Here is a 24351-nt window from a genome sequence, read left to right on the forward strand (position 1 = left end):
TGTCCTTCACACCACAATCTTTCTGTGGTCTTTGGCAGTAAGACAAAGTGGCTTTAAATAGCTGTCATGGTCAAATTCCTGCAGAGATGAACAGTGGTGCTATTCTATAGGACAGAAGCAGTGAGCTCTATCTGTGTCTATACTGACTTTAAATACATAGCTTCCATATTATCTTATGGTGGGAACCTCAACTTCCACTTACTAATTGCATGCACCATATAGAAAACACATTGTACCCAATGATTGGCTTGACTTCCCTGTTTTGATCTGTGCGTGTGCTGTCGGAAATATTGAAATCACAAGCTTGGCTACATATAAACGACCCAACAAAGTGGTAAATACAACTGGAAAAGAGGGATTTTCTAGGTAACCGAGTTGCTGAGGTGTGATGTCTAGTGGAGTGGAGAGCATGGAGGACAAATGATGTAAAAGTGATGGATTTTACATTCTTTTTAAATAATTTGTATAGCATGTTTCAATTTTTATTCTTTGTTTAGCTTTTAGTTAGTTTTTAATATATTACTTAAAACAGTTGACATAATTGATTTGCATTTTCTCCTCTTTATTGTACTGCTGCAGCACAAAGCTCTGTGCCACTTGATTTCCTAAATGAAACAGCCACCAAAAACTACTTTTGTTACAAGGTCCATTTTATATTTCTGACCTAAAGCACTTCACCTCACTGCGTTCAACGACCTCCAAAGTCAGAAGCAGGAGTACGAGGAGTACTTGAGGAACCAAAGACCCATGCTTCACTGTGTTTAGTTAAAGTAAAAAGTAAAATTAGTAGTAAAAAGTTCTGTTATTAAGAGCCAATCCTCAATTGTGGCTGTATCTTCAATAGACCCTCCTCTCAGCCAGAAATCCGTCAAGTTAGCCAGTACAACACCGGAAGTAAGTGATATAACATAATTTGCTTTGATAAATGAGCCTGCTGGCTAGTCAGCTAGCTAACAGTTTGTTCAGGTTAACTGAGCTGACTCTTCTCAAGCTACAACTCAGAGTGTTTTGGAGTAGAGACTAGGGCTAAAGACAAGACAGTTTACTGTGTCACAGTAACCTACATTTGGAAACAAATCCACCTTATCACACTGTTCACTTTTACTTAGAACTTTACTGAAGAGACCAACAACCATACAACAAACTTATCCAGGAAGCCTATTTCTCTTTTTCTTGCCTGGGTGTTATTTCGGCATTAATAATAAAAAAAATTAAAAAATAAAAAATTCTTTAACGGACCTCCATGATGGAGCCAGGCGTGGTTGATAGGAGATTAGCGACGCACCTGCAAAGCCTCTACTCTAAAACAGTTGAAACAAATATGAGCTAATGCGGGTTTTATTTTGAAAGTTCCAACCGGAAATGCCGTGTTTAGTTCTGACTAACTTGACACGGGCTAAGTGACATATAAGAGGCTGGACTGGCACATCCTATCGGCTGTCTGCGCACTGTGGAGAGACCAGAGAGGGGCGGACAAGTTGCAAAGTGAAATTTCCCCTTTTATTTATTGAAATTAAAGTTAAAAACCCTCAGTCATCATGCCGAAGCCGCTGACAGACCAGGAGAAGAGGAAGCAGATCTCGGTGCGGGGGCTGGCCGGGGTAGAAAACGTCGCGGACCTGAAGACGAATTTCAACCGGCACCTCCACTTCACCCTGGTAAAGGACCGGAATGTGGCCACCAAACGGGACTACTACTTCGCCTTGGCCAACACAGTCCGAGACCACCTGGTGGGCCGCTGGATCCGGACGCAGCAGCACTACTATGAGAAAGACCCGAAAGTAAGCAGCGGGCAGATGCCGCAGTTCCGCACATCCTGCACGTACACACAGCAGCTGACCTGGGAACAGTGGGAGGGGATGCAGGGCTCCCATAGACTTATTATGGCGCAGTATCAACTGATGCTCGAAGTGTGTGTGTGTATGTGGTTTGTGGTCACCGTGAACCACATATCCATTTATAGAAATGTTCTGGCTGCTGTGTTTTGACGCATATTCTGCAGGGAAATGGAGTGTAGTGTGTGTATGTGTGTGTTGAGTGCTGGCCGCCAGGGAATCCTGTCCACAGTCACATTTCCTCTCATATCAAAGCTGCCTGTTACATAATCTGCTGTTTGTGCATCTGCTGCCGCCTCGGTAACCTTGATCTGATCATCGTGTACAGGCTGGCATTGAAGAGGCTGAATGGCTCAAATGGAATGGAAATATCAATTTTAGCCAAGTATTGATACTTTGTAGAATGAAGAGACTCAACTGGTTGTTAAAATATGTATTACGTAATAGGATATTGCACCCCCCACCACCACCACCACCACTCAATGTATCATAAAATGGCCACACACACTATTTAAAAAAAAAGCCAAATCAAGCTATATTGGCTACTCTTTTGAATTATTACACATTAAACTCAATATATTATATGCATCTGCGAAATGTCCAGCAGTCAGCGCCTTGCATGCCTGGAGTAGGAGGCTAATGGAAGAATTTCAAGGACCTTCACCCTATAATAAATGAAGCCGTATGTGTGGCTGCACTTGGCTCCGAGCAGCCTGCTGCATTCTGTAATGACGAGCCAGTTCCTGATGTGATGGGGGCTGGATGCTGTCTGGCCTCTTGTGCAGCCCACTGAGAACAATATACTGATATGATATGGTATTCCCCTTAACTGGTGGAAGTTGCATCAGAGGAAGAGAAGTAAAGGCACAACAGACTGAAGTCTGAAGTTTCCATTTTGACTTGGATCCTTTGTCATCCATTACCTTGTGCGAAGCTGCACTCCTTCAGAAGCTGTTTGTCCTCCTTCCCAGTGTGTTGCTCACATTTGACAGGTTTACATAACAGGTATTTTCTCTCTGTCAGCGAATGTAAGCTGTTTGATGTGCACTGTTTCCTCCTTTTATAGGTACATCATGTATAAATAAAATCAGCCCGACCCAAAATTGGGGTTAAAACCCAATGGAACTGCACTATACAACCAACCTGAAGTCTCATTAAGTGATATAATGTAAATTGAGTTATTTTTCTGACTGTACTCTATGTGTAAACCGATCTCTGCCAAGGAGTGGCATCCGTGTGTAGACAGTGTAAGCAGTGTAAAACACCCCCCCCCCCTACTTTTTTCCATGCCTGCTTCCTTTATATGACCCTCCTCCCATCACTTAGCAGCAAGATCAAGAATGTCAAAAGTCAATGGAAGATCACAGAGGCTGCCAAAATGTCAATGAGGACATCAGCAAAGACCAGTAGTAGTAGCAGTAGCAGAAGTAGTAGCAGTAGTATCAGTACTAGTATCTCCATATTACTTAGTATGTATAGCAGTACTGCCACCACTTTGTGTTCATTTTGGAAGTTTGTGTTAAATTCCACGTTTTCTATCAGAGCTATTTAAACTGCAGTGAGATACATGCTGTATTAATATGGGCTTGTGGTCTGAATTCACCCCTCTATGCACTGTAGGAGCTATTGTTGGAGTAGCTGCCAGAAATAGCACTCCTGTTGTTGCCTCTGACAGCACCTGTTGTCTTCTAAACCGAGATAACGCTGCAGGGTCATTGAGACACATGGAGACGCTCTGTAGTGGCTAATAGTCTGTGGTGGTGGCTACTAATCTGAGGGAGAAGAATTGTTTGGGATAGATATTGATAATTATGATGATTATAATGATCAGTGGTTGAATGTTGGCGTGGGAGATGGAGAAGAACTTTTAGGTTTTTAGGTTTCAACTCTTCTCCTTCCTGGCTGGATGTAAGGATCCAGTGGCCTTTGACCTCCCCACTCCAGTCAGAGCAGCAAAGTCACTCCATTTCTTCAGTCAAATTATGAAAACTCATCTTTTCAAGAATTATCTCACCTCACTCTCTTTCCACTGTTGGATCCACTCTGCTGGATATTCGCTGGATACGTGACAATTTTGGGATTTTTTTTGGCATGAAAATTTAACCCATATATTGAATATTGGAAGGAAAATATCAGGTATTGTCATATCAGTCGAACTCTAATCTACCCAGCAGTCACTGATGGGTTTTCCTCTGTTTGCCTGCAGCGTGTCTACTACCTCTCCCTGGAGTTCTACATGGGCCGGACTCTCCAGAACACCATGGTCAACCTGGCTTTGGAGAACGCCTGTGATGAAGCCACATACCAGGTGAGGCAGAGGAACATGTGGAAGAACCAGAGCCACGGGACAAAAGATTGTCAGAATCAGAAATCACTTAATGTCCGGTCGGTGATCATCATAAGGCAAACAACCACAGATGTAAACAAAAATCAATTAAAATTAGATCTCAGACTCCACTGATCTTTCATGAAACTTGAAGGGATGATGCCTTTTGGCACTGTGTTCTGGGTTTTTTTTAAATGACATTGATTGGCCTTATGGGGGTGCTATAATTAAAGGTCAAAATTTGTAACTTTATCTCAGACACCGCTGGTCCAATTTTGACGAAACTTGGAGTGATGGTACTTTTTTATGTTCTGGTTTTAAAAAATTACTCTGATTGGCCTGATGGGGGTGTTATAATTAAAGGGCAAAATTTCTACCTTTTGAAAGGCCGTAACTACTGCACTGTTAAGTCCGACTGACGCAAAACTTGCTACACACAAACTATCCGTACAAATTACACTGATTGGCCTAATGAGGGCGCTATAATTCAAGGTCCCATTTTTAAACTCAAACATTATATTTTAGATGTCAGGTCCAATTTTGACAAAACCTGGGATGACCCGTTTTGGCGTTAATATTTAAATTTCAAACTTTGAAAGGCCCAAACTGCTACACTACCAGTTCAATTTTGATGAAACTTGGAGGAATGATGCATCTTGTTACTGATTGGCCCAAGGGGTGCCTGCATCATTCGTGGGGGACGACATGTTTACTTGTTTTGTTTATAATGGTCATTGTTTGCCCTATGATGATCACCAAGTGGAAGTTGTCTTTACTTGCCACTAGTGACAATAGATATTGTTATAGCTAACAATAGATTAGCTCATCCTCTAATGTAATAAAAGACCAAAGTATGAAACAAACCGACTATTTTTATACTGTATAGAGGTTAGAAAAGGGGCTTTGAATATATATAAAATATGGGCGGCCAAGTGAATGTGTAATGCAGTATATTAATGTTTCTGTTTTCTGCAGCTGGGTCTGGACATGGAGGAGCTGCAGGACATCGAGGAAGACGCCGGTCTAGGCAACGGTGGACTGGGTCGTCTCGCTGGTGAGCCACCGCTTCCTCCTGAGAAGAATAGCCTGGTCATAGACAGTGATGCTTAGTGGTCTGGACAGCCTTGTCTCACCCAGTCTCTCCCCACCCCCCCACCCCCTCCACCCCCTGTTTCCTCAGCTTGCTTCCTCGACTCCATGGCCTCTCTGGGTCTGGCTGCTTACGGCTACGGCATCCGCTACGAGTTCGGCATCTTCAACCAGAAAGTTGTCAATGGCTGGCAGGTATTTTGACCTCTATATTTAATGCTCACCTTGGATTATGGCACAAGGGATATTAACACCATATCCCGCGTATTGATAAATGTCATAGGACAATTAATCATGAAATGCAAAATAAGACCATCGTCCAAAAATAACACAAAGCGATCGACATTTTCACAAAGGTGGAGGAAGCTGATGATTGGCTGCGTTACGGCAACCCCTGGGAGAAGGCCCGCCCCGAGTACATGCGCCCAGTCCACTTCTATGGGAGAGTGGAGCACACCGCCGAAGGAGTCAAATGGGTTGACACACAGGTGAGTAGGAATACCCCACAGGTGAGACTTCATCAACGCATTAAGCAGAGTACAATCCATGATAGTCAATGTAATTAATCATATATTTCTTTATACTTGGCGTCTAGGTTGTTTTGGCCCTTCCTTATGACACCCCAGTCCCCGGCTACAGGAACAACATCGTCAACACTATGAGACTGTGGTCTGCCAAGGCCCCCTGTGACTTTAACCTCAAAGACTGTGAGTATTTTAATGTAGACTGTCAGTGACATAATGTGTAGCTCATCACCTACTAATAGAATCCTACATAATCTAATTCAACAATGAGAAAACAAATTTAAACAGACATACTACTGCTGTCCCACAGTTAATGTTGGTGGCTACATCCAAGCTGTGCTGGATAGAAACTTGGCCGAGAACATCTCCAGGGTTCTCTACCCCAACGACAACGTGAGTGGAACTCTGTTTTGCTGCTGTATATATTCATACCCTGTCCATCCATATAAACTCCTCTTAATAATCCATAAGCTTTTCTAAATCAAGATACCAGAAACCGCTTGTAAAATCTGACCAGTGCACACATTTCAGAAGTTGGCAGATTAGAGATTTAGTTCTACAAACGTTTCTCGTAGGCAGAGTTGCTCTGGAGGCAAAAATAATCTCATTGGTTGAGTTAAACCTCAGTGGGCGGAGCCAAAGAACCACACTTTTCGGAGCATAAAGTTGGATAACTGGCAAACTTGAATGGCAAAGAAAGAATTCCGGTCAAATTAAATTAAAAAAAAAATATATAAATGGCAATGACTTTTTTATTCACTCATGTCCATGCCATTTATGATGCTGGAAGGTCAGCAGCAAGCTAACTAGCTTACCTAGATAGCTATAGGCTAGTATGGCTAGTTTGAGTTTGGAATGACAGCTAGCTAACTAGTTAACCTAGGTGAGGTTTAACTCAACCAGTGAGATTATTTCTGCCTCCAAGAAATATTTGTACAACTACAACTCCAATCCGTGACAAGTTGATTACCACAGATATTATAAAAATGAAATGACAGATAGCTATAACAGATTTCCACGTTGTCTTTGGACTGTAGTTCTTTGAGGGGAAGGAGCTGCGTCTGAAGCAGGAGTACTTTGTGGTGGCAGCCACTCTTCAAGACATCATCCGCCGATTTAAAGCCTCCAAGTTTGGCTCCACAGAAGTTGTGCGAATGGACCTTTCCACTCTGCCAGAGAAGGTGAGATACAAGCCAGCTCTCACGATTCAGTGATGGGTTTGAGATATAATTGGGCACTCAGTTGGCTAGAATGCATACCATGTAACTGTAAAGTCCTGTCTTCGAAAAACAAGTGCTTTCTAGTTTCCCCTTTTAATAATTCTACTGCATTGTTTCCTACATTTCTCTCTTTGTCTTTCTCTGGTTTGTAGGTGGCCATCCAGCTGAATGACACCCACCCTGCTATGGCCATACCTGAACTGATGAGGATCTTGGTGGACATTGAGAAACTCCCTTGGGAGAAGGTATATGGTGCCCCAGTAGTCCAGTCTAGTCAGTCAGTCTTACACTATAACATCTTGAGATAGAATTATCATAGGCTGGGGACAGACTATGAAAAGACTAGACATCACACACTTAACGATTATTTTTTTCATCTTGCGTCATAGAAGAACACAGAATTGATGACCAGTTGAATTTGAAGAACACACACACTTAACGACTAGTTGGACTAGGGGAACAAATACTTGACGACCAGTTGGTTTTAGGGAACAATCTCCCAATCTGGCAAAAACATGAACTCTCATGCTGCTGCAACACAACCAAAACAAACATGGAGTTGGAGCATTTTTCTTTCCACACTTTCTGAATTGTTTTTTTCTCTACTGCTCAACTCTCATTTGAGTGGTTCACACTCAAAGCTCACACTTCTCCAGATTTGACATGTAAAGATCAAACAACTTTAAAATAATGGCAATGGTTCTAATTGGATTAGGAGGCAAGAGATTAAAGAACTGAACCTTCACACACTACAAGATCATCTGTACGACATCTTTTCAGCCGAAAAGTTGTGTAGTGTGTCTCCAGCCTTAGAGGCATATAAACCTATAATCCTAAATAAGGAGACTGCTCCATAAATGGACGTAAGGAAGACCAGAGGATCGCAGAACATAATAGATATTTTATGATAATGCATGAAAATGTCAAATTTCTTAAACACACCTATCTCTCCACTTTCCTTGTGTGTCCAGGCTTGGGACATCGTGGTTCGCACCTGTGCCTACACCAACCACACCGTCCTGCCTGAAGCCCTGGAGCGCTGGCCCATCGACCTCTTCCAGAACCTCCTGCCCCGTCACCTGGAGATCATCTTCGAGATCAACAGGCAGCATCTGGAGGTATTCATGTGTCTGCATACTGTATATAGACAATAAAGTTCTGAATTTGAACCTAGATTTACATTTTAGGCATTTAGCTGATGCTCTTATCCGTAGGAACTTACAATGAGTGCAGTAGTAGAAAAAGCTTAAATTCCTAGATCACCAAAAATTACAAGCAACCAAAAAGGAGGTCAAAGGTCAGGGCCTTGGCACCTTTTACAATATTCCTTTAACCACAGACTGATCATGTAAGAGTGAGTGGTAGGAAAATAAATAGAATATCAACTAAGGAAAGGGATTGTTTTTTACCTCCATGTGATCCTTATTGGGCATAGATTTTCTCTTTCAGGATTCAAAATGTTAATTAAAAATGGGCATCGGAATAAGATGTAATTAAACTATGATCTCTAGTCAATGATCATCATAAGGCAAACAACCACCAAATTAAAAAAAATCTATTATATTTTAAGAAAAGCATGAACTTATCCTTTTTGCCCCTTTTTAAGACCCTATCATGTAACTTACATCAGTTTGATACTGCTTACTATTATGTGTCTTATGAATTCATGTCATGAAGGTATTTGTCAGGCTAAAAAGGTGGGTTAACTGAGTTTAGGTGGGTTTATCCTCCACTACATCCCTGCATATCACCCATAGTTTTTTCTCTTTAATATTTCCATGAAACAAAGAGCGCTGCCGTATATTGAGAGGTCTGTTTTCTTTACCCCCTCCAGCGCATCGCTAAGCTTTACCCCGGAGACCACGACCGCCTCCGCCGAATGTCCCTGATTGAGGAGGGCGACCAGAAGAAAATCAACATGGCCCACCTGTGCATTGTGGGATCCCACGCCGTCAATGGAGTGGCCCGCATCCATTCTGAGATCATTAAAGACACCGTGTAGGGAAATCAATTTACCCTCCAGTTTACATCACCAAAATTTGGCATTACAAGGTTTTCCTATGGACAACACTATGGACTGCTCTTCTTCTTTTGTCCACCAGGTTCAAGGATTTCTACGAGGTCGACCCTGACAAGTTCCAGAACAAGACCAATGGTATCACACCCAGACGCTGGCTGGTGATGTGCAACCCTGGCCTGGCTGAGGTCATCGCAGAGGTGTGTGTGTGTTTGTTCTTGCAAATACTTATTTGAATATTATGGAGGCGTGTTGCCATTCATTTTCAAGTTTGCCGTTTCGTTATAATAAGATCTTTTCTTGTCATTGTGAGAAAGGATCATAAGGTTGAATTTGCAGTTTTGATTTGCGGCTTCTTATTTGGGAGTTAAGGGAAAATTAAAGGGGAAAGCTAAATCTGTTTCTAACCTCATAAAACATGTCACATATTTCACTTAACCTGTGTGAAATAACACATTTCAACATAAGTTTAATTATGTTATATATCAATAACCATGTCAAAGGTAGGCACCATAATCTTATCAGTGTTTTCAGTCCAGAATTCTATGGGTTAAAGTATTTTAGGCCACTGATACAACAACTGATTTATAATTACAAGGTCTAATATGTTAAAATGGTAGTAATGGAAAAATTTAAGAGTAGTCATTTATAGTAGTAGTCATTTATTGATACCAAATTGTTGTGCCCTTGGTTGCAAGTCATATCAAGGGCTAAATCATTTTGGACCACAAATATAGTCATAATAACAAGAAAACATCTCGCTATAATGAGAAAAGATCTCATTATCAAGACAAAACCTGGAGAATTTATTTTCAAGATAAATGCAATACACTTCCGTAAATATGGATCTGATATGGCTCAAACTCTGGGACATGTTCAGTACTTGTTATTGGAGGATGCATCTTCATCAGTGTGTTTTATCTATAGAGGATTGGTGAGGACTACATCCGTGACCTGGACCAGCTGAAGGGGCTTCTCGAGTTTGTGGATGACGATGCCTTCATTCGTGACGTTGCCAAAGTCAAACAAGTGAGAACATAAAATTTGTGCCACGTGGCTTGACTGTCCCAGTCATCAGCTTTCACTTTACACTATGACTTTGACTGGAAATATATCACTGTAAACACATGCAGGGATGGATTTAGTGGTTTTTGACATTCAACCTTCATTTATTTGTAAGGAAGATGACCATTTTCATGCCTTTTTGTGCTTCTAACCACACCCCACCTCAACTTTCAGGAGAACAAGATGAAGTTTGCTGTCCATCTTGAGGAGCAGTACAAGGTGAAGATCAACCCCAACTCCATGTTCGACGTCCAGGTCAAGAGGATCCACGAGTACAAAAGGCAGCTGCTCAACTGCCTACACATCATCACGCTTTACAACCGTGGGTGTTTACTCTTTTACTTGACATCATTCCAGAAAATAAATTTTGGACTTGGAGTTAAAGGAAACTTTTTTTTTTGTAATCAGGCATCAAGAAGGAGCCAAACAAGTCATGGACCCCCAGGACTATCATGATTGGAGGAAAGGTGAGCAGCATTTAAAAAAATCATTCCAAGTATTCACTGTTCAATTTATGTTGATCGAACCCTACATAATGATGTTTTGTCTTAGATATCAGCAATACAACAACAAAAAGTCATTCCCAACAGACGAAACATGATTAGCTGCAATGAGGTTTGGTTTCTGTTTCTCAACATGTGTCTCCACTGTTCCCAGGCTGCTCCAGGTTACCACACAGCCAAGATGATCATCAAGCTGATCACGTCAATCGGAGACATCGTCAACAACGACCCCGTGGTGGGAGATCGCCTTAAGGTCATCTTCCTGGAGAACTACCGGGTCACTCTGGCTGAGAAGGGTAAGGGATGTTTATACTGTATAGGCCTATGTAGGTCTCCCTTTGTTCACTCTTAAAGGAGTGAACGATTTCCCTGTGACTCTCAGACTTTTGGACACATTGTACCGTGTTACTGAGCAACTCCTCTCTCACTCTCTTGCTCTCCATCTATACATCTCTCTCTCTCTCTCCAGTCATCCCTGCGGCCGACCTGTCCGAGCAGATCTCCACAGCGGGCACTGAGGCCTCCGGCACTGGGAACATGAAGTTCATGCTGAACGGCGCCCTCACCATCGGCACCATGGACGGTGCCAACGTAGAGATGGCAGAGGAGGCTGGAGAGGAGAACCTCTTCATCTTCGGCATGAGGGTGCACGATGTGGAGGCTATGGACAAAAAGGGGTGAGTTCAAGAATAGGTATGAATTGTAAATCAGTACTAGATAATGTTGAATCATTGGATCAAGTGATGACTCAGGAACTGACTTTTTAGATGTCCTTGGCTGCCTGGCACAGTTATTAAAGCTACATTGGGCCAGTTTTTTATGTAAAATATACACGCCTTCTCAGCCTAAATCACAAAGTGCAACAGAAAAGAGCATCCCATCCCCACTAATTGAGATGCCGTACTTTCACCCTGTTTGCCCAAATTAAATTCTGGTGTCAGTATGGTCGCTGGTGGGGAATCTTCTCCACGCAGGAGGTGACGAATCCAAGAGTGTCTCCTAAACAACAGTAAGTGAGCGCTTTGTCCAGAGAAAGCTGGACTCACCAATGATAGCTGAACCTCTTCACCCCTTCCACCCCCACCACAAACGAAGAAGAAATTTAGTTTACTGATGTCACTGCACAGGATTTCTGGATATTGAAGTCAAACGGTTACCTTTCGTGGCCATTTGGGGCCGCCAATGTGCGAAGTTGCCGAAGTGCAGCTTTAAAGAAAAGATCCATTCCTTTTGTACATGTCTAATATGTAAGCATATCGTCTCTATTGGGTGAAAACCTTGCATCACCAACATGTTAACTTTTCTTAGAATCTTAGAAAAACAGCCTTTTTTAGATTGACCGCCATGCATTTTCTGAGTTTATCCAGAGGGTTTTGAAAGGGTTCCGTAAACAAACACTGACTGTGCTCTAGTCCAACCTTCATATTGTAGAGTTGACTGAGGATGTCCATGCCCTCATAAGGTAATCCTTTCAACTCTCCATTGCTCTCCGTGTACAACTAAACAATGATGTGTTATAAAGGAATTGCCTTGTTTGGTTGCTGATGCCAACATTGCACTTCTTAAAGGGAATGGACTCTCGCTCAAAGACTCTAGAAAGAAAAAGGAAAGGCCAGTTGGCCAGTTGCCTTGGGTAACTGACCAAGGCAATTCACATAGACCATTTATGCCTTAAAGAGAAACTGTTGAAAGGCTGAGCGTATATGGAAGGCCTCTAAACTCACTGTTCACCTCAATACGCTAAAAGATTTAATGAGAAACTTTGATATAAAGGTTAAGAATACCAGAGCTGAGTTTTTCTCTGACCGCATTGAAAAGAATCGTCATGATTCCAGGGTTCTTTTCAGTGTAATCAGTTGTACCGCAGATGCTCACCCCAGTGTCATTATTGAGCCCTCCCCTCATAAATGTTTAGAACTCTTAAACTGTTTTGTTAACAAAGTGTCCCTTGCAGATTATCCAACCGGCCCAGGATGTAAAAGTTCAATGCTTCCTTAGAGTGTTTTGATACAGTGTCCACCGACTCTACACCGAAGCCCTCTTCTCTCTTGACATACTTCCCAGATTTCTCAAGGAAGTATTTGAATCCGTTTGTCCATATACATCTTATCAGTTATCAATAGCTTGTTAACAACTGGGACTATCCCCACCTGTTTTAAGCATGCAATTGTCCAACCACTTATTAAGAAGCCTTCTCTAGACCCCAGTTCCCCGAACAACTATAGACCAAATTCCAAAATCCCTTTTTTGTCCAAGGTTTTGGAAAAAATAGTGGCTGACCAGGTGACTGCTTGTATGAATGGAAATGGAGTCTTTGAGAAGTTTCAGTCTGGTTTTAGAGCTCCTCTCAGTACTGAGACTGCCATTCTTATAGTGGTGAACTTGTAGCCGCTGATGCAGGGAAATCCTGTTTTAGTTCTCTTAGACCTCAGCGCTGCATGTGACACTGTTGATCACTATATTCTGCTTGATCATCTTAAACACTTGATTGGCATCTCTGGTACTGTTTTTAATTGGTTTTACTCTTATCTGCAAGATAGGACTTTTAGTGTTGCTGGTGACTCACAGTCTTCCTGTGGGGTATCCCAGAGGTCTGTCCTCGGGCCAATTCTATTTTCCATCTGTATGCTTCACCTGGGGCATATCATTCGCAAACATAATATCAGTAAGCACATTAAGACGGTTGTGCAGTCTTGTTTTCTACTAGTCAGGAGGCTTTCTAAAATTAGTTCATTTTTATCCTTTAAGAACCTCAAAACTGATACTCATGCTTTTATCACATCTCATCTTTAGTATTGAAACTCTTTGTACACCTTCTGAGCCAGTAGAGTCCTCACAAGGACCAAGAAGAGAGAACGCATTACTCCCGTCTTTGCTTCCCTCCATTGGCTTCCCGTTCAATTTAGGATTGATTTTAAGATTTTATTGATCACCTTTGAGGCACATGTTGGGCTAGCACCTGGTTATATTGTATGAGCCTGAGCGCAGCATTATATCCTCAAGTTCTTTTGGTCATTCTGCAATCCAGGCTGAAGACCTGTGTTTTGTGACTTGTGTTTTTGGGAATGTTGCTTAATTATTAACGTATTTTACTTTGTCATGTATCCCTTCCTCTTACTATTTTTACTTTTCTTTTATTCCTGTCAAGCACTTTGTAACTCTGATAAGTCTCAACCCATAGAGGCACAAGGAATCCTTACATTTTGGTGATTTTTAGTTCTAACTACAATTGGAGTTACAAAGTTTTCATGCAACAGTAAAGATATACGCTTGGTCACATATCCAAATGAAGGTTCTCAATATCTGATAAATGGACCGCATTTTCTCCTCAGCTATGATGCCTTGTCGTACTACAACCGTGTCCCTGAACTGAAGCAGGCCATGGACCAGATCTCTGGAGGCTTCTTCAGCCCCAACCAGCCCGACCTCTTCAAAGACATCGTCGACATGCTGATGCACCACGACAGGTTAGACACACACAGTTATGCTGACGCTACTGAATAAGCACCTTGGCTATGCTGACACAGTCATGGCTTACTTTTATTCCCATAGTCATGCAATGTCTAATACAGTGTCTCATTTTTAAACATCAATCTATCATTGTCAAATTAATTGTGATACCTTGGTATAATTACCGTAAACAAATGAGACCATGGCGGAGACGATTGGTAGCCTCTGTCTCACACCAGTGGTATTGTTAGTGCTAGTGTTTCTCAATATTAAGACCACATTTCCCAGTGTAAAATGCAGTCTAGAGGCTGATAGAGGCTGCCAATCCTCTCAGCGATGGTCTTGTTTAGTCTTGAAATGAATGTGGTAATGAGTTATTGATGTTAAAATGCTGCACATGGCACCTTTAACAATCTGTTTGTACTGCAGGTTCAAGGTGTTTGCAGACTATGAAGACTACATCAAAAGCCAAGACAAAGTCAATGCGCTCTACAAGGTCGGTATTCCAGTTAGTGTCTAGAAAGTCTAGAATGATCTTTTCTTGCTTGTAGTCTGTCAGGCAGCCTATGCAGTAGGGCTGAACAATTAATCGAAATTTTATCAAAATCACAATATGGCCTACTGCAATTTTCAAATCACAGGAGGCGCAATATTTGTTAAAGGCGAAATGTGTGTCAAAATACCATTTTAAATTAAATATTGTTGTGCTGCAGAGATGTCCTGGCCTACACATCATATTCTACAGACGGAAAACATCTTTCCGCAAAAATCACACCATAATCATTTTAATATGTTTTTCAATGAAAATGAGAATAGTGATGTAAAAATTATCATTCCCTCTAATATCGCAAATTATATCGCAATTGCAATATCAGTCAAAATAATCGCAATTAGATATTTTTTCAAAATCGTTCAGCCCTACTATGCAGCATGGTGAAGTTCTGAGATCCCATCTTCCTTAATTGTCTAGGACCAATAGTTTCATCTTATCTCACCATGTGATGACCCCCCCCCCCCCCTTATCTTTCTCTCTCTATACTAACAGAACCCTAAAGAGTGGACCAAGATGGTGATTCATAACATTGCTGGCTGTGGTAAATTCTCCAGTGACCGCACCATTTCCCAGTATGCCAGGGAGATCTGGGGCATGGAGCCCAGTCTGGAGAAAATCGGAGCTCCCGATGATCCCCGCTAAACCGGCACTGTCTCTGGCTCTTCCACAACCATTTAACTCGATGTGTGGTTCAGTTACAAGAGAAAAACCATGTAGCTTTTTCATTGTGTAAAACGTAGCAGTATTTCTGTAGATTATTACGTTGACCCCTATACCACTTGATGACCACTTACCCGTATCTCTTCCCAACTCATCTGGCATTAACATTCGTCAAGGCGGGCTTATTCAGGATCCGTGGGGTTTTGTTTTTTTTCCACCATGCACCAGCAATGCATATTGTCACTGTTGGGTGAGAACCTTGTATCTCCAAATTGTCAACTTTTCAGGAAAGAAAAACAGCATTGTTTTAGCTTGATGACAATGCATTTTTAGTGTTATCCAATGGGTTTTTAAAGGGTTTCATAAGCCCAAGAGGTCGGAGAACTTTCTCAACCCATTGAGAAACCATGTAATCCTTCAACTGAAGCAAAAAAATGCAAATCACCAAAATTGGAGTTACGAGGTTTTCACACAGCAACCGTGAAATTCTACTCTCTGTGCCACAGTGGTTCACACTGCCACTATTCTAGTATTCTGAATACATTCCCCTTCTACTTTGGAGCCAGTATGACAAAACGGCCTAGCAAAAATGTCCGAAAAGTAGAAAACCTCACCACTGTTACGGTACCAAAAACCACGTCTTCCATGGAAGAGAAAAGGGACACAAAGTGGCCTCGCATGTCAAATATGCACAACAGCATCACAACAGCACTGTGACTAGATTGAAGCCATGTCTCCATTTTCACACCAGATTACTTTTCATACTAGGAACTAATAGGTCCAAATCACAGACGGCTCAAACATGTTATTGAGTTCTCTGACCGCTCAGTGTTTCATGGTGTATGCTGAATGTATCCATTTCTGTGTGCGTTCTCATTAACAATTGGGGTAGCCCTGCAATGCAGATGACTGTAAGTATTGACCCATCAGTTTAGCTGTGTTCTCTTCAGCATGATTCTGTCTGTCTCACTATGCTGTACTTTGTTCCTCAAAATGACCTGTGTTAGAAAACAACAAAGCCTTCTCTGCCTAATACCTAAGTGACTGAATTTGTCTTTTCCAAGTTATGTGTAGTTGTGTATGTTTAACACAGGTGAGTCCATGACATCCACTGTATCGCAGCTTGATTGATGTATTGTAACGGCATAATTCCCTGGTTCAGCTACTGCTTATCACTGTCTGACTGAAGTGACACCACTGGAGGACATGAGATGCGTAACAAAGCCTTTGGAGGTGATAGAAAGAATTGTCCACAACACTGAACCTAACATTTTCATTGTCAGTGTTTTTGAAGTCAATAAATGAAATGGCAAAACTATGTTCACGTCTCACCTTTGCTGAAGCTGTTAGCTAAAATCACAGTAAAGCTGCATCGTAGTAACACACTACTCTATTAAAAAAGGAATGCAAATGGTCGATAAATCTTTATAAATAACAATAACTAAATGTTATTTTTCCACCAAGCACTATAATCCTTGAACAGTAGCTAAACGATGTGATTGCTAAGCGACACATAAGTAGCGAGTATGAGGGTTGATTTTCATTTGGCACATTAATATTTAAAACTAAGACTAAACCCAAATCTGTGTAAAGCCTGATCTAATGGTAAAAAGCATGCTACTGAAATTGCCATCTGCTATTGGCTGATCTTTTGTGCCAAATGATGTCACCACTCACACCGCTACTTAAGTGTCACTTAGCGATCACTTTGTTTAGCTACTGTTCAAAGCTACTGTCCAAAGATCTGCCAATGGCAGATGGCAATTTCAGTAGCATGCTTTTTACCATTAGAAGTCCGGCTTTGCAGAGATTGGGGTTTGGGGTTTAGTTACTCTTTAATATGGTCAAAGGTGTGTGTTTATATATTATAATGTTATGTCAATATTTAAATTAACTGCTGTGAGGTCACAGGTGTTTATCAAGTATTTTACAACGGCTGTGCTGCAGTCTGACCTTCTCATTTTTACTACAGTATGTGATATAAATGGTATTGAAGATAAATGTGGTTAAAGTGAAACAACCCCTAAGTTCCCTAAGCACTGAAATCCATAACTCCAACCAACTTCACCTATGACAGACTCAACCGCCTGTTGTACTGCTACTTCCCCCTTCTTATCGTATGCTATCAACCTCTGTTTCTAGGAAACGTGTCATACCGGCCTATCTTGTTTCTGAGTGTTCCTAACCCTAACTCTCTAAAAACCTATAGCTGCCCATGTGGTTAGGCTCAATGGAACCACAGCTCTCATTTTAAACCCCCACACATACATAGAGAACAGTCTCAGGTGATCAGTGGTGTGCCTCCCCCTCACTCTTGCAGCTATTCTTCGCCCTGCTGACAGTCTAGCAGCAGCCGTTGCTGTGAGGAAGTCCATTTCCTTTGTACGTGTGAACAGAGCACTTTAAGGTCACAACCCCTGTGTATGTAGATCTGCTTTGTCATGTCTAGTCCAGTCTGCACATTCTCCTCACCAGAAGTTTGTGCTTCTTTATCATTTTCCTCAACTGACTCAAACAACAAGGCTTCCTCCTTCTTGTTGTGGTAGTAGGCCTCAAGCATCCATACTCTATAAAACAGATAGCTCTGGTCTTCAGTTCTGAGTATGGATGTAAATTCTGATTTTTCTGCCTTCCTGAATTCTGACATCACCAACCATTTCATTTTCACCATCATCCATTTCAAATAAAACAAATAAAGAACAATTTTCAACACAATAGTCATTTCGTAAAATACCATGGCAGGATACAACTTCTTGCTGGAGTTTTGGTTTGTGGTTGACATTGCAAGGTTTGCTTTGCTGCAAAACATGAACTCAAATGTAGCATGTATCAACCCCATGTGTGTTAAATGTGGAAAAGCTGTTCAGGAGCAACAAAAGTCTACAGAAAACTTCAACTTTGAACCATTTAAACTGGTGCTGGTCAGTTGCGTGGCGCAGTTATTCCCATAGCACGTGCACGCAGCATTATGCCTAGCTCTCATCCTCCAATTAAATAAGGTGTGACATTTTAGACCAATTAGCCGGTGTGACGTATGATAGCTAGTTCTTAAATGCACCTGGGTGTACTTCTACAACTTCTCCGACGCTTTGGAAGGTTGATTTTCCCTCGCTATACTGAAGCTGTCACTGACTTCTTCTTTCAGACATGTGTGGGGTTTTTGTTGGACTGCTGAAGGCCCGACGGGCTCTTGCTCCCAGGGCAGGTGGAATGATCCAGCAACGAGCAAACTATATCTTCAGCAAACCACCTAAAGACAACATTGGCGCCGCAGTAAGTTGATAGAGGTTAAACAGCCCCAATGTTCCCTCTTCTTATGTGGAGACGTTGCTTATCGCGAAAGACGGGTCTTTTGGGTCTTCTGGTAAATTCGGCATACAAGTGGTCCACCAAGCAGCACCACATTTCCATAAAATCAACTTTTTAATCGGTTCACACTGTTCGGTGCCGCCCACCACGTTGCATTTTGGTGGAAGAAGATTGTGGCAGTTAAAAGGGGAACCAATTATCAAAGTCGGTGTTTTATTGAACTGAAAGTACAATTTCATGTATGCCGAATTTAAGAATGGCTCCTAATGGCTGGTAAATGTTCTTATGTCATGTCTTACTAGGGGTGTATGTTTGTTAATAAGCAGGGCACTTTTTTTTTGCCAGATTATTGAATGAATTTGGGCGTTACGTCCTCTCCATGTGAGAGAATTAACGTTAATGAGACTAATGATAGCTGTGAACATGCCTGACGTAACTTTAGATTTGAACATGCCTGACGTGACTTTAAGCTGGTAACGTTCTTTTTCCCCTTTTTTAAAGTAACTGGATAAGTAACATGTTGGATTTGTCCTGCAGGAGTCTGTGTTCGTCCTGACCGTCATGACTCTGGCCACCCTCGGACCTTCTGGTTGGGTCCTTGCCCACCTCGACGATTATAAAAAAGCATGACTGGACCAGGCTTTTGAAACACTGTCTTAACTTGTCGAAGCCAGTGTCGTTGTTCCCAGAAGTCAAATGTTTGAACTGTTTCGGAGCTTTGATGGGGGTTTTGTACACGTTACACACAATAAACTGAAGTTTCTTATTGATTTCTACCTGTCCTTGAATGATTATTTAGTGCAGTCCACCTTCCACACCAGTAGGTGGCGGAAATGAATTGATTTTAGCTGCTTGTCACTATGTACACTGAAGTATCAAAGAGTGTCAACTATCAAGATGGAAACGCTTGTCCGCTAGACCGGAAGTCATATCGCACCGGCGTATAACTGAAAATATATTGCTGAATAGTCAGCTAGGATACCTAGCTAATGCATGTAGGAGCTAATTTATAAAGTGACTGCCATGCATAATAACTCACATCAGACCTCACCATCTATGCATGCATTACACTATTATTCTATAAGACAATTATCCATTTTGTGTTACAGCGTTAACTGCAAGCAAAATGTTTGTAAAACGTTGTCAAATTAATTTTTAGTTTATAAAGCAAAATGGTAACAATATTAGCTTTAGCTTCATCAACTCTGATTTCACCAATTTTAATTGCTAAATGTTAAAATGAGCTGAAATGTTAACTTTGATTTCAGTTTATAATTGGAACCCTCGTTGTGATTATGCTGCTTTCATGTCCCATGGGAAAGATGGTAGATGCAAGCTCCTATTTATAAAAAAAAAAAAAAAAATACTGCTTAGTGAGCTTTCACCTGGTAAATACTAGAAAATACTGTTCACCTCAGCTTTCAGATGGTAAATACTACTAGAAAATACTGTTCACCTCAGCTTTCAGATGGCAAATACCACTGGGGAACTCGAGGTTTGATGATGGACAAGGATCTCTGATTTCACCAACAAGGAAATAGCTATAGTCGAGTGTATGTAATGATATATTCATGTCAAATAAAATGAACAAAATTAACGATTTTTAACATAAGTCATTTTGTGTTCACAGTTCTTAAAATACCACAGTAGGATACAAGTATTCGCTAGATTTTCGGTTTGTGGTCGACATTGCAACGTTTAATTTGCTTTAACCACTCAGTGCATGTCTGATAGAGTAGAAAAGGCTGATCGGGAGCGAGCAAAGTCAACAGAAAACTTCATGTTTGACGACTTCAAACAAGTTAACACGCGTAAACACTACAAGTCGCAATAACGGTTTTTCTCATGGCACCTGAATGCAGCATCACATTGTAGTCTTGACCTCCCTGGAAGTAGGCGGAAGTGAAACCTCTCGCTTCGCCTATAAATTCTCTGGAAATAAGCTACATACATCACCACAGGGCAGCAACATTTACACCAATACATTCTCCGTTTTACTCGCACGGAGCTTGTGAATATCACCGAACCACGTCGCTGCGCTAATGTGCCTTTGAAAGCAGCATGAAGTCTCAGCTGCCTCGGACCAAAAAGCTCCCGTTACCGGTGTCCAAACCGGCCGGAGGGGAGGTTTCGCTGTCTTTCCACGACGAGCTCGTCGCAACAATACATGGGGCGTTCGAGGTGGCTGTGGATATCGCAGTACTGGAGGTGACGAAACTGGTCGGCCAGGCGATGGGAGACCTCCAGGACCGAATGCAACGGGAGAACGAGTCCCTCAAGCGACGACTGCAGAAAGCCGAGGAAAAGCTGGAGTCCGTGCGGAGCGGCATGGGGGAAAGAGGCGGTACCCCTTCCGCAAAGCAGCTGTTGAATGCCACCAGCCATACAGACCAGCCGCCTACTCCTCAAAACAACCACAGAGGACTGAGGACTTCAACCGGCCATGCAGACCAGCCACCTGACCCCCAACACAACCGGGCAACCAGAAACGGAGATGCAAAGCAGAACGCAGGCGATGACGTGAAGAGAGAGCCCGCTCGTCACGCTGCTGTGGAAGAACAAAGAGAACAGAGTAACGGATATTTTAGTGAGATCTGTGAAAATGGACAGACACACTGTAAGGAGTTCCCCGACCCCCACCCCAGAAACCCAGTTGCCTATGGTGCCTTGCTCAAGGGTAGGTTGCACTGCATTGGTGTTCAACACACAAATAGAATATAAAATAAGTGACTAAAACAGCAGAAAGAATAAAACACAAGCAACAAAACAGAATAGAAACAATTGTGGGTTTATCATATGTTTCTGACTATTTCAACATATTCAAGTAGACTATGACTGGGAAATGGGGGGGAACATAGAGATTATTAACACATATGGATTAAAGGTACATACAGTTGTTGCATACAGATGATGTTAACAGTCACAATTGTTTACTTAAAGGGGAACACTGGCCATCTTATTTTATTTTTTTAACATTATTCAGAAGCTAATAGAACATAAATGAAGAGACTTATGCTTGTGTATTCATCAAGAACGCACAGCAGAACCACTAGGTGGCAACGTCATCACATTGACTTACTGGTAAACGGAATAAACATAGGAAATAACTGGGAAAGGTATGGTATTATCTTGTGTTAAAGGCAGGGTCGGGTAGGTTTACTTTCAAAAAGTATTCCATTACAGTTACTCATTACCTAGGTAGGTAATGAGGCACCGGTGCAGATAAGAAAAGGTAAAAAATGACAGAATACATCACAATATTTCATGAACTTTTTTCTTCTATGCCACATTTTATAAAGACGTAGAACACCTGCCACTATTTAAATAGACTTCTGAGTTTCTTGTTTTCACTTTAAAAAAAAAAAAAGTTTAATAATCCTCTAATTACATCATTTTTTTCACTTAATGTAAGGAACATGTTTCTTCTATTATGTTCTATCACTTTCTGAATAATATTGACATTTTTAAAAATGGCCGGTGTTCCCCTTTAAATTTGGATCGGTCTACTCTTCTTTTCCCCAGAAGCCAATGAAGAGAGCAGGGTTGAAAGGTCGACGTTAGAGCGGGTCACAGTGAAGGAGGAGAGACCCGTGGAGGCCGGGGACGGTCCGGCCTGCTGTTTCGACTCGATGGGAGTGGAGGACTTTGGCCCGGAGAGCCTGTCTCTGGTCCAGTCCAAAATGCTGGAGGAGTGGAAACCGGAACTGCTGGATATTGAGAGCCAAGAGGAGCCGGACGGCCTGCTGCCCTGCACCAGCCTGGCTCTGGGTAAGAAGGGAAACAGCCACAAGATGTCTCTCTATAGCAGCAGATCCTTGTTTGAGTTAACTGTTCAGGTTGACCTCAGTACTGAACTGAATTGTCTCTATTAGGGTTTCACCAATATAGGCTTCCGAAGGCTGATACTGATATTTTTGGATTGGTGCTGACGATATTTTGGGCTATTATTCAATATCTTTAAATTCAAATTCAACCATTCAGTGTTTCCCACAGCATTGTATTCTTGTCAGGGTGGAAAAGCCTCTGAAACAGCATTTAGACCATCATGGGACACTAAAACTCCATTGAGCGGCCCATTTATGCACCAGGGAAGTGGTGTTACTTCACACACAAAATAGCGACTCCTTACCTTCAATATGTTCCAAAAATCCACAGACATCAGGAGTCGTGGTGCTGTCAGTATCCTGATCATGGCAAGCATCCATTGAATAAAAAAAATGCGCTAACTCTGTAAAACATAATAGAACGTTCATTGTTGTTGATTATGAAATAGTCCAACCTGCCCAGCATGCTGATGATGGACTCGCTCTACAGAAGGTAGAGTGTTGTTGCAATCACAACTCTGAACAATAGAGGCCAGCATTGGACCAGAAAATACACATAGACCCTTTAATAAAAGGCCAATATCGACCCCCTATATCAGCCTAACCTCAGTCTCTGTATTTGATTCCTCTCCAGCTCATCCTCCAAACATGCCCACCAGCGTCCCACCGGTCAGCGACCTCCCCTCCCTCTCCTCAGACTTCCCCAACATCTTCCAGACGGCGGAGCCCGCCCCCGTCCCCGCCGGCCCGCCGCAGGTCTACGACGTCCACGTCCGGACCGCCCGCAGCCTCGGCCAACCCTCCGCCGGCCCCAACGCCTGCAAGATCTGCGGCCAGACCTTCCAGCAGCCCAGCCTGCTGCGGCGGCACTACGGCCAGTGCCAGCAGAAGCTGCAGCAGCGTTGCCGGCAGCCGGCGGCGGGCAGCAAGAGGACCAAGCTGCAGCTCTACCCGCCGGGCTGCAGCCCCTTCCGCTGCAGCGAGTGCGACCGCGAGTTCAACCGCCTGGAGAACCTCAAGACCCACCTGCGCATCCACACCGGGGAGCGGCCGTACACCTGCTCCGTCTGCTCCAAGTGCTTCCGCCACTCCGGGGCGCTGACCCGGCACTTCCGCATCCACACCGGGGAGAAGCCCTACGTCTGCGGACAGTGCGGCAAGTCGTTCCGGAACTGCGGAGGGCTGAAATTCCACCAGCGCTCCCACAGCAGACAGTGATGATAGGGTTCGACTGATATGTGGTTTATGATACCAAGATTTGTGAATGCAAGCTGGTATTTTATGCCAATACTCAATATCTTTAAATTTGACCATTTCCATCCCCAAAAATCCCATTATTGCAGGTTTTGCAGACTGTTAAGTAAAATCCTCCCACACCACACTGGAATGGTTTCTCTGGTCAGATATCTGATATAGGGATGATAATAATAAATTCATATTGACTAGCTGTGGTCAATATGAACCTCCATCATATCAGTGGACTACACTGACCGGACCATATCTGGATTTTAATTAAAGGCCAGTATCAACCCGATATTTCAGTAACCTATTGGTCTAACCTTCAGTGATAGTGCCTGGACATTTCTGGAGAGCATCAGGATATGGGTGAACCTGATCCAGCTGCACCGCAAGCTCTCTACTGTCTATATATATATATTTTTTTTATTTAACCTTTTTTCTACCATGTAGTCTCTTTGAGATTCTGAATCTTGTTTTTAAGAGACGTGGCCAAGAAAGCAGCATCTTAAAAATGCGAACATTATAAAAAAACTAAAATAATAACAAAATAATACACATAAACTAACATGGAATTTTATATTCAGTGATGGGTAAAGTGCAAAGTGCATCTTATTGAGCTGGCCTCTCTTATATAAAGTGTTTTATCACTTGAACAGACGCAGTAGGATGGAGAGAATAAAACAGGGGAAGACACAGGTCATCCCCAGTGTTTCATAGTATGACATGAAATGTTAGTA

At 42.3% G+C, this 24351-nt stretch overlaps 2 protein-coding genes across 2 annotated transcripts; both read left to right on the plus strand.

Moving 5' to 3' along the window:
- The first annotated feature begins 1429 nt into the window (after nt 1-1429).
- Nucleotides 1430-16560, plus strand: pygmb (phosphorylase, glycogen, muscle b). Its single transcript, XM_071926038.2, has 20 exons — nt 1430-1781; nt 4042-4143; nt 5137-5215; nt 5342-5445; nt 5607-5738; nt 5846-5957; nt 6085-6167; nt 6812-6955; nt 7147-7239; nt 7966-8112; nt 8829-8992; nt 9097-9211; nt 9939-10040; nt 10251-10398; nt 10485-10543; nt 10734-10875; nt 11049-11256; nt 13912-14046; nt 14459-14525; nt 15075-16560. The coding sequence occupies exons 1-20, from the start codon at nt 1539-1541 to the stop codon at nt 15222-15224; spliced, it is 2529 nt and encodes an 842-aa protein (XP_071782139.1). The 5' UTR covers nt 1430-1538; the 3' UTR covers nt 15225-16560.
- A 4028-nt stretch (nt 16561-20588) lies between these two features.
- Nucleotides 20589-23593, plus strand: LOC139932336 (uncharacterized). Its single transcript, XM_071926074.2, has 3 exons — nt 20589-21228; nt 22074-22319; nt 23010-23593. Exons 1-3 carry the CDS (start codon nt 20613-20615, stop codon nt 23591-23593), a joined length of 1446 nt encoding a protein of 481 aa, XP_071782175.2. The 5' UTR covers nt 20589-20612.
- The last annotated feature ends 758 nt before the right edge of the window (nt 23594-24351 follow it).

Source organism: Centroberyx gerrardi, chromosome 23 (assembly GCF_048128805.1).
Source record: "Centroberyx gerrardi isolate f3 chromosome 23, fCenGer3.hap1.cur.20231027, whole genome shotgun sequence".
NCBI lineage: Eukaryota > Metazoa > Chordata > Actinopteri > Beryciformes > Berycidae > Centroberyx > Centroberyx gerrardi.